The sequence below is a fragment of the Esox lucius genome, chromosome 24 (assembly GCF_011004845.1).
Source record: "Esox lucius isolate fEsoLuc1 chromosome 24, fEsoLuc1.pri, whole genome shotgun sequence".
NCBI classification, from domain to species: domain Eukaryota; kingdom Metazoa; phylum Chordata; class Actinopteri; order Esociformes; family Esocidae; genus Esox; species Esox lucius.
Genome location: NC_047592.1, coordinates 1,137,301 through 1,155,405, shown reverse-complemented (window position 1 = coordinate 1,155,405; position 18,105 = coordinate 1,137,301). Strand labels below are relative to the sequence as shown.

The window sequence follows — 18,105 nt, the reverse complement described above, 5'->3', positions numbered from 1 at the left end:
GTTGGCCAAGATCTTGCGATACATGGCCCCATCCATCCTCCCCTCAATACGGTGCAGTCGTCCTGTACCCTTTGCAGAAAAGCATCCCCAAAGAATGATGTTTCCACCTCCATGCTTCACGGTTGGGATGGTGTTCTTGGGGTTGTACTCATCCTTCTTCCTCCAAACACGGCGAGTGGAGTTTAGACCAAAAAGCTCTATTTTTGTCTCATCAGACCACATGACCTTCTCCCATTACTCCTCTGGATCATCCAGATGGTCATTGGCAAACTTCAGACGGGCCTGGACATGTGCTGGCTTGAGCAGGGGGACCTTGCGTGCGCTGCAGGATTTTAATCCATGACGGCATAATGTGTTACTAATGGTTTTCTTTGAGACTGTGGTGCCAGCTCTCTTCAGGTCATTGACCAGGTCCTGCCGTGTAGTTCTGGGCTGATCCCTCACCTTCCTCATGATCATTGATGCCCCACAAGGTGAGATCTTGCATGGAGCCCCAGACCGAGGGAGATTGACCATCATCTTGAACTTCTTCCATTTTCTAATAACTGCGCCAACAGTTGTTGCCTTCTCACCAAGCTGCTTGCCTATTGTCCTGTAGCCCATCCCAGCCTTGTGCAGGTCTACAATTTTATCCCTGATCTTTATACAGCTCTCTGGTCTTGGACATTGTGGAGAGGTTGGAGTCTGTTTGATTGAGTGTGGATAGGTGTCTTTAATACAGTTGTTAGAAATTGGCCGTTTAGTATAGTGGTTGTAATAATTATCGAATTCCCCGTTTGTCAAGGGAGAGTGAAATTATATTATTTATTGCAGCATTATAAAATCTTGTTTATGAGGTTACAGACCTGGTCTTCCTTACACAAACTCAATCTCTTCTCACTGTAATGTTGGTTACAAGCTGATCCATGCATTGAAGGGTGTCTACCTAGCAAAGATCAGGTTTCCAAGACAGTAACCCCCATGCCAAATGGTCAATGTAACATTCCTGGGGTTAGTAGAGCGCAACCTACAGAAAGAGAATCTAAACAGAGAGGTTTCTGTTGTTCTGATTATCTAGGCACATTCACCTACAATGAAACGTACATTCACATTGTAATTGTTAATGCTCAGATTCCACACAGGTAACAAGTTCAAACAGTTGCAGTTAATACAGGTAATGAGTGGAGAACAGGAGGGCTTCTTAAAGAAAAACTAACAGGTCTGTGAGAGCCGGAATTCTTACTGGTTGGTAGGTGATCAAATACTTATGTCATGCAATAAAATGCAAACTAATTATTTAAAAATCATACAATGTGATTTTCTTGATTTTTGTTTTAGATTCCATCTCTCACAGTTGCAGTGTACCTATGATAAAAATTATAGACCTCTACATGCTTTGTAAGTAGGAAAACCTGCAAAATCGGCAGTGTATCAAATACTTGTTCTCCCCACTGTATGTAGGTGACTCGGCGTTCAATAATTTTCATTCCGATGTCCCAAAAACAACCTTGATCTTCGTTTGTTCATCAAATTGTAGTAAAACAATGTCATTATCCACATGTTGTATTGTCCAATTCAGAGCATATAGCTTTTACCTCACACACCTAGAATCAGGCTTTTTCCTGAGACGAACTGCATTGTGGGATTGTTGACGTGCTGTACCCTGCCTGCTGTTACCTACCTGGCTACCTGCCAAACTTTTTCGAATTTACTCGATATAAACTAATTGGTCAAAATTCTATTTTAGAGTTTTACCAACGCAATATTTATCTGTTGACCTCTTACCCAACTTTTCTACACCGGGACTCTTTTTGGACATAATTAACAGAACTACTCACCCCTGAACACCCGAGGCTAAGTATCATTACAATGCCTTTTCACTGTAATTGTTGTAGCAACAACACGGAGGAGAATGTTCGTCTTAAGTTAAAGATAGCAGAGTTAGAGGCTCGGCTTCTGACGCAAATGCCAGGCAAGGATTATGCTAGTGTAGAAATAGAAAAATCTGCGTCAGTGCCACCAGGTAGAAACGATAGTTTTGTTAGCCCCCCGGCACAGCTCCTGCAGCCGGGCAATAACTTTCTCTTGGTCACTGGGAAGAAATGCCGTCGACCAGTTAAACCTGAATCGTTGCTAAAACCAACTGAGACTTTGAACAGGTTTTCCCCACTGGAGTCGGAGTCAAGACCCGAGCCGTCTTCGGAGGGGAATGGTCGGCAGGCATGTTCTACCGGTGGACTTGAAAAACTGAAAACTTTAGTCATTGGCGATTCCATCACACGCAGTATTAGACTAAAGAATCAGCCGGCGATCGTACATTGTTTACCGGGGGGCAGAGCCACCGACGTAGCCGCAAATCTGGGGTTGGTGCTAGCGAAGTCTAAAACTGGCAAGTATAGAGAGTACAGAGATATTGTTATCCACGTTGGCACCAACGATGTTAGGATGAAACAGTCAGAGGTTACGAAGCAGAACATAGCATCAGCGTGTAAATTAGCTAGAAAGATGTGTCGGCATCGAGTAATTGTCTCTGGCCCCCTCCCAGCTAGGGGTGGTGACGAGCTCTACAGCAGACTTGCGCAACTCAATCGCTGGCTGAAAACGGAGTTCTGCCCGTCGCAGGAGGTAGAGTTTGTAGATAACTGGCCTTCTTTTTGGGACTCTCCCAGAAATAGGGCCAGGCCTGATCTGCTGAGGAGCGACGGACTCCATCCTAGCTGGAGTGGTGCTCTTCTTTTGTCTAGGAACATTGACAGGAGTCTCACTCCTATAGCTTTAACATGAGATAGGGTGCAGGTCAGGCTGCAGGCTGTTAGCCAGCCTGCTAGCATAGTGGAGTCTGTCAATAGCATAGCCAGAGTAGTTAGTACAGCTTTACCTATTGCCACTGTGACTCGTTCCAGGCTGAGAAAAGTTAAACAAGGTAGTGCTAACAAAAACAACCTTATTAAGATAAAGCCTTCCTCCACCTCGGTCAAAAATAAAAATAATTGTATCACTTCGCATCTCAAAATGGGACTCCTAAATATTAGATCTCTTGCTCCAAAGGCAGTTGCGGTAAATGAATTAATCTCTGATCATAAACTAGATGCTATTGGTTTATGTGAAACGTGGCTAAAGCCTAAAGAATTCACTGCCTTAAATGAGGCCTCTCCTCCTGGCTATACTAGTGATCATATCCCTCGTGCATCCCGAAAAGGAGGGGGTGTCGCTAATATTTATGACAGTAAATATAAACTTACTCTCAAACATATCACAGAGTTTCATTCTTTCGAAGTTTTACTCATGAAAGTTAACCAGGCCGATAAATCATTTTACATAGCTACTATTTATAGGCCCCCCGGGCCATACACATTGTTCCTCAATGAGTTTCCAGAATTCTTGTCTAACCTTGTAGTCATGGCAGATAGTATTCTAATTTTTGGCGATTTCAATATCCATATGGAAAACCCCCATGATCCTCTTCAAAAAGCCTTTCAAGCCATAATCGACTCAATGGGTTTCATCCAACATGTCTCAGGTCCAACACATTGCCACAATCATACCTTAGATTTAGTCCTGTCACGAGAAATAGATATTGTAGATCTAATAATTTACCCCCAAAATCCTGGATTATCGGATCACTGTCTTATTACATTTACCGTTAAAACAAGAAATTCACTTGCCCCCCAAACAATGAGTTTCAAAAGCCGTACTATAAATTCTCGGATTACAAATAAATTCCTTGATATTCTTACTAGTTCGCTCTTAAATGACAGAGTAAATAAATCTGTTAACGATCAAATCGAGGATCTAAACTCAATACTGCGAAATACATTAGACATAGTTGCACCACTAAAAACTAAAGAAATACGCAACAAGAAACTTGCTCCTTGGTACACCGACAATACTAGAGCACTTAAGCAAGCCTCCAGAAAATTGGAGCGAAAGTGGCGCTCCACCAAGTTGGAAGTATTTAGACTAGCCTGGATAGACAGTACAGTACAATACCGAAAATCACTCACGTCTGCTCGATCAGCTTATTTCTCCAACCTGATTGAGGCGAACAAAAACAATCCAAAATTTCTCTTTGATACAGTTGCAAAGTTAACAAAAAAGCAAAGCTTAGCATGTAAAGTGGGTCTTCACTTTAGTTGTAATGAATACATGAACTACTTTGATGAAAAGATCGTCACCATTAGAAAACAAATAACTGAATCCCTAAATAGTTATGGTCCTAAAAATCTCGGTTGTCCGGAAAATTTCCGGAGCCTCCCTGATCAGGTGTCAATGGGGACACTTGAGTTTTTTGATTCCGTATCGCTCGACACATTGACAAAATTTGTAATGAATTCTAAACCCACAAACTCTCAGCTAGACCCGATTCCTACAAAATTACTTAAGGAGTTATTTCCTGTGCTAGGTCAGCCAATGCTGAACGTAATTAATTGCTCCCTTTCCTCCGGATGCGTACCAAACTCACTAAAAATTGCGGAAATTAAGCCTCTTCTAAAAAAATCTAATCTAGATCCCGACATATTAAACAATTATAGGCCAATATCGAACCTCCCGTTCCTCTCAAAAATCTTAGAAAAATGTGTTTCCCAACAACTGAATGCCTTCCTAAAGACAAAAAACATTTATGAAATATTCCAGTCTGGTTTTAGATCCCATCATAGTACTGAGACTGCACTCGTGAAGGTAACAAATGACCTTCTAATGGCCTCAGACAAAGGTTCCGCATCCGTCCTGTTGCTTCTTGATCTTAGTGCTGCTTTTGACACTATTGATCACTCCCTTCTCTTAGAGAGACTGGAAACCAATATTGGGCTACGTGGGAATGTTCTAGCCTGGTTTAAATCTTATTTATCTGAAAGATATCAGTTCGTTAGTGTGGATGGCATATCCTCTGACAAGTCAAAGGTATGCTTTGGAGTTCCTCAAGGCTCGGTTCTGGGCCCATTACTTTTCTCACTATACATGCTCCCTCTGGGCGATGTAATCCGAAATCACAATATTAACTTTCACTGTTATGCTGATGACACACAGTTATATATTTCAATGAAGCATGGAGAAGCCCCTAAATTAGCTATTTTGGAAGCATGCGTTTCAGATATTAGGAAGTGGATGACAGAGAATTTCTTGCTCTTAAACTCAAATAAAACAGAAATGCTCCTTTTAGGACCCAAAAAAACAAATAGCGTTGTTAGCAGATCTCACTGTGAACCTCGACGGCTGCATGGTCGTATCCCAAAAAACTGTAAAAAACCTTGGCGTTACCCTTGACCCTGACCTCTCCTTTGAAGAACATATAAAATATGTCTCAAGAGTTGCTTATTTTCATCTTCGAAACATCGCAAAAATTAGAAACTTCCTATCAAAAACTGATGCAGAAAAATTAATCCATGCTTTCGTTACTTCTAGATTAGATTACTGCAATGCTCTTATCTCTGGTTATCCAGACAAATTAATAAATAAACTTCAATTAGTGCTGCACACAGCTGCTAGAATCCTAACTAGAACAAAAAAATTTGAACACATTACTCCTGTCCTGGCATCCTTACATTGGCTGCCTGTTAGGGTTAGTGCTGATTTTAAGGTTTTACTCTTAACCTATAAATCAATACATGGACTTGCTCCTACTTACCTTGCTGAAATGATCCAGCCATATATACCTACACGTAACCTTAGATCGCAAGACGCAGGCCTTTTAATTGTACCTAGAATTTCTAAACAAACAATTGGCGGCAGGGCCTTTTCTCATAGAGCTCCACTCCTGTGGAATGATCTGCCAATTAAGGTTAGAAATGCAAACTCAGTGCAAACTTTCAAGTGTCTACTAAAAACTCATCTCTACAGCACGGTTTATAATTAGGTGTAGCCTGGCCCGGGGGCGTGAAGGTGACCAGTAGGCTTGATACTGTCCACCCTTGCTGTCTTGCCAGGTGGGCTCTCGTCGCCACTGGGATGCCCTCCCTCCAATGCCTTTCGGGGGAAAAGTCACTGGCTTGTTGTTGACTCTCTGTTGCGCACTTGTGCAATTGGGCTGTACGCTGCTAGCAATACTCGGCCCCCATTCAGGGTGGTAGCGATTGGTGGGTGTCCCTTTGGTTGATGCCTGGCAATGTGGTTGGATTGATTTCCTGCCTGTTGGGCCCTGTCCGGGGCCTCCTCCGGGTAGGGCCACAGTGTCACCGGACCCCCCCCGTCTCAGTTCCAAGGTGTTACGCTGCTATATTATTGTGCTGGGGGATATGAGGGATGTACTACTAACTTTTCTCAGTCTCCTCCAGTTTTACATTTTAGGAGGAGATGAGGTCCTGGTCCACACCTGCGGATTACCTGGTTTGGGGGGCCCGTTGCTGTCCCTGTCCTTGTCCACCTGGTCATACTTCTGACCTAGTCTAAAATCAAATAGACTCTGGATTTAGCCCAGAGAAATTTATTTATTATTCCAATTGGACTCTTAATATCTCACCCGGCACAGCCAGAAGAGGACTGGTCACCCCTCTGAGCCTGGGTCCTCTCTAGGTTTCTTCCTAATATTCAACCTTCTTAGGGAGTTTTTCCTAGCCACTGAAATTCAGCACTACTGTTGTTTGCTCCTTGGGGTTTAAGGCCAGGTGTCTCTGTAAAGCACTTTGTGACAACTGCTGTTGTAAAAAGGGCTTTATAAATACATTTGATTGATTGATTGATTGATTTAGCGCCATATTACTTGCTAATAAGCTGTTAAAACGGCCAGTGGCAAAAGTCATACAGTTAATAGATGCTATTTGTGGTGGAGGTAAACTTAATAAGAAACGTTACTCAGTTTAACACAATAGTTAATGGTGTCTAACAAAATATTCAAACGTAACGTAATGTTAATGAGTGACAACATTATATAATGTCAAGAAGCTATACTGACACCTGGCAAATGTGCAGTTTGGGGGCGTATTGGTTAATGACACTGCCTTTCGCATGGGTGACCGATTCTTGAGAGGCCAGCCACGATCAACCCTTTTTTTTCCGGCAGGTTGAACTAGGCTTGCCTGGTTTCTTGTTATTACTACAGGTTCTTGTTGTATGATTTACTGCAGTTCTGCTTATGGCTTGTCCAAGTTCTGTTGCCGTACCCCAGTTGCTCGACCGTTGTCGGTAGGTACAATCAATGTCAAACATTGTACTGTCTCGCTTTTTCTTAAGCTACTTTCAAGTGTTGTAAAAAAGTGGAAAACTAGATTGTAATATGAGTGTTACCAAACTGTCACTTTTTCTAACATTTAGAGAGAAATTCATGTAGTTTCATGCAATAACTTTTCCAAGAGTATTGTTCTGCAGTATGTGATGGCAATTTCTAAAGTGTATCTTCTCCTATCCTGTCCTAAAACCCATTGATCTGCATCTGGACAGACAATAGATGCCCCCTATGCAAATACCAGATCCCACACAGTCCTTTACTCAGTGAGAATACATTGTATAAAGACATTTCCACAACAATCCATCCTCTTCATACCATGTCAAACCTTGGTATCAAACCTTAAACAGTTCACTCATTAGGATGTGGACTGCAACAAAACAGTACTCTTTAACAACATGACCCAGTCAATATTATTACCCTTAGTGATTAGAGAACTGAACAAATCCGAAATGCCTGGATCCTCCTTTACATTCTTCTAGATCATTACCTTCTGTACAAAATCCAAGATCACACATTGTCATCAAACAGAATCATAACATCATAACAGCAAAACCTTTTTTTAATGTTAAAATCATCATAAACACCTATCACTGAATGCATCCTTCAATTTATCACTGTTACAAAGTCCTCTCATGCCAATTGCTCGATTCACTGAAAAGTCCTCTCCATGGTTCCATTTAGATGTACTTCCAAAGTCATCACAAATGTTCTGCTCCTCCAAACGTCAGACAGTCAGTTATGAACCATTTCTTTGGCAGGTCGATGTAACAGAACGAAAAAGTCAGATGTATATTCCAAGGTGTTGTCCTTCATAGCTCAGATGCCGACACAGCTCTGGTTGTCTCCATTCTAGCTGCTTCATCAGCCAGGCCAGGAGAATCTGTGTGTTCTCCATTGTGAACTCCAAGATGACCAGTTTTAGCCAAAGGCTCTAGAGCTAAAGGCCATGTAGAAAGTGGCTGGTTACTAGCACCAGAAAATTCACTTTTCCCTCAGTGACTTCAATTCCCTGTGTCTAACCTTTAAACAATGAAATCCTCCTGTAGCGTGTCGTCGACCCCAGGTTCCTCTCTCCTAGACGTGCAGCGCTCCAGAGTAGACTCCTCTCTCAGCTGTAGGACAGTCTGTCTGTGTGTCTGACAGATCCATCACCTCTCAGCCACCTCACAGTTGTCCTTTTAAGCCAAGCTCAGTCTCTCTCTGGGCTCCAGCAAGTCCTCTGTTGCCGAATCGCTTTCAAGTGTTCTGTATCTGAATGTGTGAATTATCCTTGAGAAGATTAGTTCCAACTGCACAGTACATCATCACATATGTCCATCACGTTAGCTTGTTGCATCTCGCTGATACATTAGAGTCACACACTATCAAACACTCAAACCCTATATTTCCAATATCTCTCTACTTCTTTTCTCCAAATAGAGTAGAACAGTTGAAATCAATAACAGTATCGTTAAAACATTAACATCTCTGGTGCTTCTGTTCTGCTAGTGTAGCAAAATAACAATTCCACTCTTTTCTATAGTTGGTTTAACAACCAACACAAAGAACAGAAGAACACAATTTCACATATCTCATTACTGTTCCAAAAACTCATCAGTTAATATAGTTTGCTTACATTGAAGTACCACTCTCTAAGAGCAGTTCATGAACAATTCTCAGTTCATCTATATAATTTACATCTGATTGTGTTGTATCAGAACTACAATCAAATTCACCATTGTTTCACATAAAGGATAAAATACCTTATTTCAAATCAAAACATTTCACACCATCTTGAAGGTCAACTAACATAACTGTTATTTAGCCTAATTTCTCTACAAGATGAAACTCAGTGTGAATGTCTCTAAATCTATTCTTATTATCCTAGCACATCAAACACACTCTGAAATCCTGTCATAAATCATGACCCCCCCTTTTTACTCCCTGTCCCCCAGGGCTCTCACTGGAGTGGGGGGTGGTCTATTAACCTAAGGATAGTAGACCCTGGTCTTGAAGAATGGTCACCTTATCAATAAGGGACACTGTTGTTATCTTGAGAAACAACCCAGGCCAGACAATAGTGAAACAAACTTGTTCTCTTCATTCACCTCAAAGAAACCTCTGTTAACCATTAACTTTCCAATGATTGCTTACTAGGACAGAAATTAAATTAGAATATCCAATTTTGATAATGTCTGTTTCTCTTCTAAAGAGTCCAAACAAGTTAAAATCCATCTCAAACTGTTTTTTTTTGTGTCAGTGAGTGGAGTGCTCCAGGGGGTCTGTACCCCTCTTTACAATTTTAGACTATGTAAGACTTCTCAACTTGGTTTTCCAGAAATATAACTTGATGCAGAATTATTTTCTCAATATCAATTAAAACATGGCAAAATCTAGTAAACATGTAAGAAATAACAAAATGTGCTCCCTGCACCTTTTTACCCACTTATTCCATAATGCATAAGATTAATAAGATTACTTCTAATCAAATATTAAACTAAATGAACAGTAACACACCCATCAAATTAGTTATTGCTTAGCTAAACCATTTCAAAATGGTAAGATGTATTCCACTCAACCATAACCATGTTAGATTTCGCATGAAACATACTTTTCAAAAACCCAATTTGACAAACTAGATTATTCACGTAACTTCTTTAAGTACCTATTTAATTTGCCTTGAACTCTAAGTTCAACTCTTTTCCACTATAGATAATCATTTCATACAATCCCCCCTGCTTTCAAGACAGAGTCAACGAAAATGACTCAAAGTGAAAGCAGAACCATTACCGGACCAAAATGAAAAGAAAATTCTAACATGCATTCAATAAAAGGTTGCAAACTGAAAATCCAACCAAAACAACCGAAAATAAGAAAAACATCCTCAAAGGAAATAAAAAAACTGTACCACACACACGGTCGCTCGTGTGAAGGAACTCCCAAAGTAGCATATCAAAATTTGCATTTCCACAGGCAACGGCCAAACTAAGTTGAGACCAACAAACGCCATGACTCAATTTACCTCCTAAAGTCTAGGGAATTTACTTAATTTTAGATGTATGTCTATGTCATTCAAAATAGTGGCGGTCAGCCAAAATCGCTACTTTCACGCATATCTCATGCAAAGACATCGAATTTGTTCTAGCAATTAACAATGTTGGATGACTCAAGGTCTCCACCCTTACTACAATTTGATTTGAAACCATAAAATGTAAACATTAAAGCAACCAAAAGGAAAACTTACTCAGTTTTCACAATGTTTTATCATCCCAAAACTGAACATGCTTGTGTTGGTAAAATTACCACGGGTGAGAACAGGCTGAACACTCAAATTTAACCCTTAGTAATATGCTACCTTGATGTAATGGGAAAGGTTGCTACTCTGAGCTCCACCCATTTATGGTAGGCCATTAAATAGGCCAAATGTTCGTTTTGGTCCTCAGACTATCCTATCAATTTAGCCTACATCGTTCGTTAACTGAAGATTTTAGATTTAGTGTCCAACCTATCTAATATTTTTATCATTATCACTACAACAACTCAACATTATGGTGGAAATTAAGAAACTCTTAAGAATGGCAATCCAGGCAGAAAACAGATTTATGACGTCACTATAATCAAGGTACAATAAGTAATCCAAAGGAAACTCAATGTAGCCTTAAACACCGTTACATCAATACCCTATTTGTTCACTAATGTACCATTCCAGAATATACATTCCATGAACAAGTAGCAGGCGCTGGTTTTAAAAACACAAGTATTATCCCAGTTATCGTTGGAAAACACCTTTATTTAACCAAACTCAATTTAGCATTTAAAATAGGACGTCTAATTTTACGGGTTAATTTAAACGGGGAATAAACTGACTTTGGCTATTTGGGGAATAAACAGGCCGTAGTCATTTTACCCTCTTTTGCAGGCTATGACTATATTTGCTGAATCTAGTTTTCATTGGAAACAGCGTGTTATCTTAATACTAAAAACCTTCACTATCGTCTGCATCCCACTCCATACAAGGAGAGAGAAAACACTATTTTAACCCCTCATTACCAAACCACGAGACCATATTTTACCAAATCACAGAATCATCATTATACCAATTTCCAAGCTATCCCTCTAATTATATTTCGGACAATATTCTCTTAAACACCTAAGTTAGCAGGCTAACACTCCCACGTGTGCCAGCCATCAGGCAAATTCAATTTCGCAATTTCAGCACAAAGGGAAAAGCCGAAAGAGTAGGCCTCCCCAAAGAACCATATTAACAACGCAATGTAAGCGTTCGCCCAAACGCACACCAAACAAGACAAAACATTGCGATTACAAAACTTCCAAGTTAACACCAACCTGGTAAACGAGATCCAATATTCTATCAAGGAATATACAATGCAGCCAATCAGATCCCTCGTGCACAGGGAATACCAAAATGGACAAATGCATTTACTAGACCGACCACAACCAGACAATGACAAATGCCCGTGACTCGGGCCATAACCACATACAGAACAAACACAAGTGGCGCGTGCATATACAACTTCTGTAGCATAACTACTGATCCAAACCATAAGCTGACCAACAATTGCGGCAATTTACAGGAGCAATCCCTACTCCCTTCTACAGGCACTGAGAGTATGAGATCCAATCTCAATTGCATATTTAAGTCCAACCTAAATTGCAGATGTTCAAGCAGTCCAACCGCTTATAATCCAGCACTAATCGCAACGCAATAGGTTAGCTGCATAGGAATGGTTGTCAGGCCTAACTACAGTCGCTATTAACCAAAACACCACACTTCAACATCCAAAACCATTATATACAGGAGCACGCTATACTCCATCACGCAGTCCAGCTGCTTATAATCCAGCACCAATTGCAACGCAATAGGTTTGCTTCACGGGAATGGGTGTCAGGACACGGAACAAAAACGACATGTTTCTAACTACAGCCGCCCTGACTGCAATACTCAAAAAATTACTTCTAGTCACCATACTTTCTCAAATCCATCTATCAACTTCCACAAAACCATCAAATCTGACTTACAAAAACCAACCACATTGTTTACTAAAGCATATGAAAACTGTATTAAGGAATGATCTCACCGGTCGATGCTCCCTCTGGTCCGTCTCTTGTCTGACCGTCCGCACACCTCCCTCAGGCGGTTCAGCGTTCCTGCGTGTTCCCGTTGGATCGCTCATGGCGAGGCCAAAGAGAAGCCGAAACTGTCTCTATTCTTGAGGGAACAATACGTCTGTAGAGCCGTTGTCTTGATTCGCACAGGCATCTTCCCAAATCCAATGTCCAGTCGAATGTCTAGCGGTAGCTTCATAACTTTAAACGTAGCGGTTAGCACACTCTCTTCCTCAACCTCAATCTGTAGTCTTCTTTGGTCTCAGCTGCAAACACTGGAGATTACGGATGTATACACCTGGCGTGTACAACTCCCCACTTTTGGAACTTTTCTTGAAACGCGTAGACATGCTCAATACTTCCAAAGCGGAGCAGAAAACGGCCTCCAGCGGCCCACAGCATTTCTACGTTCACAACGAAAAGGTCCACAGAGCTTGGCCACGTTCTGACTCCAACGATGCAGTGTCCTGAGCGGGCCTCCAAGGAGACCCACCGATCGGTCCAGCTGAACTCCGCGGGGTGGGGTGACGGGCGATCAGAGGAGAACGAGCCATCTAACCTGAGCAAAAAAACTACAACACAGATCAATATACTCCACACGAACTTTCCCAAAGCTTCCATCACTCCACACTGTCTACACACTGTAGCCTACGCCTTCCAAACAACTTCACACACATATTCCCTTTGTTCTATCACACAAGTCAAATGCTATCTTCCCCCTCCTTATCCTTCCTGCCATAATGTTTACTGTTGTGTTTACCCAAAGGGGCCAACTGACCTTACTCCCCCTGTTGTGTATCTTCTCCTATCCTGTCCTAAAACCCATTGATCCGCATCTGGACAGACAATAGATGCCCCCTATGCAAATACCAGATCCCCCACATGCCTCTACCTATCTAAACAGTGGGACTCAGTCCTTTACTCAGTGAGAATACATTGTATAAAGAAATGTCCACAACAAGTACCACAAAATTATAATCATTTATGTTGCGCTGCATGTGTCATTTATGCAGGCAGTAGTTGTTTTCATTGATTGCATATTCGTATAGTATTCTGTATAGTTGTATTTGCTTAAGATAAATTGCATTATTAGTGTTTGTATCATTAATGTGCAGTTTTATTAGCCAGCTTTCATTCACAGTGAGGGTCATCATGAGTAAGAGGAAGTGTGGCTGTGACATTCATCAGTTTTTTGGGCAACCTCAGAAAACAAAAGTAATCTGAGAGCAGTGAGAAAAACCTCTGAGTACCAGTCAGATGATAAATATACATTAGCACAAGAGGCGAGTCAATGTTTATTGATAATAATCATTGCCATTCAGATCAGAAATGGTTAGTAACCCATTCCTGAACATCACGGCAAGGAACACAACGTGTTTACCGATAGTGTTTATTTCATGTTCACTCTGGTGGGTTCAGAGTAGAGAGAGAGAGGCCATGAGGATGCCAACAGGCCAGGGAGAGCAGGTGACATTGAGGTGAGTGAGAAAAGGAGCAAATATGGATGACTCACCTGATATCGCCGTGTTGGAATTGTTCCTACAACATCATAATTAATGTTGGCACAACTGAGGTTAGGTTTAGGCACAGGTACCACTGAGGTTAGGTTTAGGCACAGGTCTCTGAGGTTAGGTTTAGGTCAAAGGGTGGAGGGCAGGGGAATATTCTGTCTTTGGACTGGGGTAACCAACTAAATACAGGTCAGTGGCAATGATGATCCTAGAGCAACATAAATTATGATGTTATAGGAACAACAACGACAGGGTAATATCAGATTGTGTAAATATTTATGGTTAAGAGTCTTATGAATATTTGATTTAAGAATTCTGACCCCCGGCTGATTTGGTCCCCCCAAATGTTGACTCCATGGCTACAGCCTTGCTCTAAACACCCTCGCCCTGTGGAGTGAGCCTCTCATAATCCATGCACCAATGTCAAGTGGGTCTATCAGATGTGCTGTAGTTTTCCACAACGAGATTGTGGGCGGAGGGGCCCACAATGTAATCTGCTCTGAGAAGTTTAGAGATGCAGCGTAAATTGCCATGACAGCATACCTCTTAGTACTACCTTTTGGAGTATGGATTAATTGGAAGTAACACCGGATGTCACAAAGTTACTAATGAAGTTGCCTGGATAAGCCAGTTACCTCGCTTCGTAGTACACCCTTCAGGTCTTGTTTTCACAGACCCACTCACTCTATATCCTGGTGTATCGAACACAGTGGTCTGCTAAAGGGTAGGGACCGTCAATAAATGACATACCTCAAAGTTAATTCAATAAGCTTTTTAATCATCTGGCTAAGAAACCTCACACCACATTCAAGTTGTTCCGAGAGCACCCCCACATGTTGCACTGTATGGAATGCCATATAGGTCAATAAAATATATATTCTAATTCAGTGGTTCAGTGCTGCTGTTGCTTTGGTCATTCATTTGACTATACCAAATGGAAATGTCATCATGAAATAAATGTCACTTGAAATAAATAAATGTGGCATTTTTTCTGTGGACTTCTATTTCATGATGCCACATTTATTCATAATGACACATTTCCATTTGGTATATTCAAATGGTTGGGGTGTGGTTATCACACAGTTTCAGACCAAAGCAATAGCAGCACTGAATCACTATATTTGAATATATGAGAAAGCTGTGAAAATTGAAGACTGTTGTTCATCTTTCTCCAATAAATGGTTAAACTTATGTATGACATTTTCTGTCTGAGCTTCCAAAACTGGCAATAATCTGACAGGGCTTCAGACAAGCTCATGCATGTGCATATTTAGTTCTAACTCAGAACCAAAATAAAATACCTATAACTTATGTTGAACTTGGAGTTGGGGGAATTGGGAATTGCTTCATTCACTCAAAATATTTAAGAATTATCCACAGTCCTCCAAAAACTGATCTGTATGGCAAGTGTGTTTGTGTGTGATTGTGTCACCATACAGGCTGTCTTTTAATGTAATCTCTCTTATTCTGTTACAGTTGAACTTGTTGGTCAGACTGAGCCAGTTGTTGCCTTAACTGGTGATGATGTCATCCTCCTTTGCTCTTTGAAACCAGCCTCCAGTGCTGTTGATCAATCAGTATTGTGGACCCGACCAGACCTAATACTTGACCAGGTGCATTTGTACCGTAACAAACGTGTCTCCAATGCGGACCAGAATCCATCCTACAAAGGAAGGACGTCACTTAGTAAAGAAGAAGAACTGAAGAAGGGCAACATCTCCTTAAAACTGTCAAGAGTGAAACTCTCTGATGCTGGAATTTACAGATGTTCGGTTCCATCACTGGGTGGTGTTAAGGAAGCAGAAATTCAACTAGATGTTGGTAAGTCAACATTGATCATACTGCTCCATCAGTTTGATGACCAGACCAAAGATATAATGATTGCAAACAAAATGTACGATGGAATAGGCAAGAGATTAAAGACATTTCACTCATATATTACACCTTATGAGGTGAGATACTGGCTGTTGACAAATTAAAGGGAAACCTAAATGAGAGGCTCTATTTCCGGCCATGGTTTGGGTCCACTTGTGCCTTTAGAGGGAAGGATCACTGCAAATAAATACCAAGTTATGATCATCTGTGACCTATGGTGAAACATTTCTATCCTGATGGGAGTGGTCTCATCGTAATTTCTATTCTATCTGTAGGTGTTGTATGTCAGTGATCTCTATTGTATCTGTAGGTGTTGTATCTCAATGATTTCTATTGAATCTTTGTAGGTGTTGTATCTCAGTGATCTCTATTTTATCTGTGTAGGTGTTGTATCTCAGTGATCTCTATTGTATCTGTAGGTGTTGTATCTCATTGAACTCTATCTGTGTAGGAGCTGTATCTCAGCCAGTCATCTCTGTTGTGGGACCTAAAGACTATGGGGTGGTCCTGAAGTGTGATTCTGGAGGCTGGTTCCCTAAACCTGAGATGACCTGGGTGGACAGTGATGGAAACATCCTCCCTGATGGATCTACAGAGACAGAGACAGACTCAGAGGGTCGATACACTGTGAGAGGACATGTGACCGTCCAGAAGACTGACATGTTCACATGTAGAGTTCAACAGCAGAAGATCAACCACAAGATGGAGACAGAGATTAATGTCCCAGGTGAGGTCTTCATTAGTTAACCTGAATACCAGACACCTTGTTAGACCAGACTAGTGGACAGAGATTCATGTCCCAGGTGAGGTCTTCATTAGTTAACCTGAATACCAGACACCTTGTTAGACCAGACTAGTGGACAGAGATTCATGTCCCAGGTGAGGTCTTCATTAGTTAACCTGAATACCAGACACCTTGTTAGACCAGACTATGAGGGATGTACTACTAACTTTTCTCAGTTTCCTCCAGTTTAAAATTTTAGAAGGAGATGAGGTCCTGGTCCACACCTGCGGATTACCTGGTTTGGGGGGCCCGTTGCTGTCCCTGTCCTTGTCCACCTGTTCATACTTCTGACCTAGTCTAAAATCAAATAGACTCTGGATTTAGCCCAGAGAAATTTATTATTCCAATTGGACTCTTAATATCTCACCCGGCACAGCCAGAAGAGGACTGGTCACCCCTCTGAGCCTGGGTCCTCTCTAGGTTTCTTCCTAAAATTCAACCTTCTTAGGGAGTTTTTCCTAGCCACTAAAATTCAACACTACTGTTGTTTGCTCCTTGGGGATTAAGGCCGGGTGTCTCTGTAAAGCACTTTGTGACAACTGCTGTTGTAAAAAGCGCTTTATAAATACATTTGATTGATTGATTGATTGACTGGTTGACAGAGGTTCGTGTTCCAGGTGTGGTCAATTATTTACTGTTTGTAGAGTCTGGAGGCTTGTTATGAGATGAGCTAAAGTAGGTTGTGTTTATACTTCCCTCTCTTTCATATAGTAAATGAAGGTGTAGGCATGTTCACAAATTCCCTGGCTGCCCGTAAAAATAAATCCCTTTCAGCACAATTGGGCATTGTGCTCTCTTCCATCTGATTAGTCACTGTAGGTAAGGGTGTTCATCCTCTTCCATCTGACTGGTCACTGTAGGTAGGGGTGTTCATCCTCTTCCATCTGATTGGTCATTGTCAGTAGGGGTGTTCATAAACTTGGATGTGGTTGTAAGTATTCAGGTTTTGATTTAATGTCTTCTGTTACTTGATGGGGTCCATGATACCATGAATTCTAACAAGTTGTCCAGGTTCCTTTGGAAGAAAAAAAACTGTTGTGGATGTAAATCCCTTTTCAGCTGTCTTGTTTTTAATGTATTTGATTGTACCTTGACAAAACACGGTGAGACATTGTGCTGGAGATACAAATGAATAACGTAACTATTTCTGTTTTTAGCCATGACTAGTAACTGACTAGAAAACTACTGCTGTTCAGCTGTTCTCAATTTATAGTTGATTAGAATGCTCTCATGGTGGAAATTACAAGACCATTTTAAATGGGATAGAAACTATAATTTTCTACAAAAGTTGCAGCAATTTCAAGGTGTATATGGCATTTTTTGTAAACATTTGAAAAAAACTAAAATAGTTCAGTGGGAACCAATGTGGTATGTGCAAATGTTATGTGCAACATAGTGGGTCTACCCTTGGGCTGGTCAGGTGGTGTGTTATGGGACATATCATAGCGGGTCTACCCTTTGGCTGGTCAGGTGCTCTGTTATGGGACATATCATAGTGGGTTTACCCTTGGGGTGGTCAGGTGGTGTGTTATGGGACATATCATAGTGGGTCTACCCTTGGGGTGGTCAGGTGGTCTGTTATGGGACATATCATAGTGGGTGTACCCTTGGGCTGGTCAGGTGGTCTGTTATGGGACATATCATAGTGGGTCTACCCTTGGGGTGGTCAGGTGGTCTGTTATGGGACA

At 41.3% G+C, this 18,105-nt stretch overlaps 1 protein-coding gene across 1 annotated transcript in view; it reads left to right on the top strand.

The window, feature by feature from the left end:
* The window catches only part of LOC117593964 (butyrophilin subfamily 1 member A1-like), a gene marked incomplete at its 3' end in the record, with an annotated part of 32,148 nt that extends 15,780 nt beyond the window's left edge, over positions 1-16,368 (top strand). The window contains exons 2-3 of the mRNA XM_034290769.1: positions 15,235-15,579; positions 16,085-16,368. Coding sequence (XP_034146660.1) covers positions 15,235-15,579; positions 16,085-16,368 — 629 coding nt within the window. The remainder of the gene's footprint in view (positions 1-15,234; positions 15,580-16,084) is intronic.
* Positions 16,369-18,105: the final 1,737 nt, after the last annotated feature.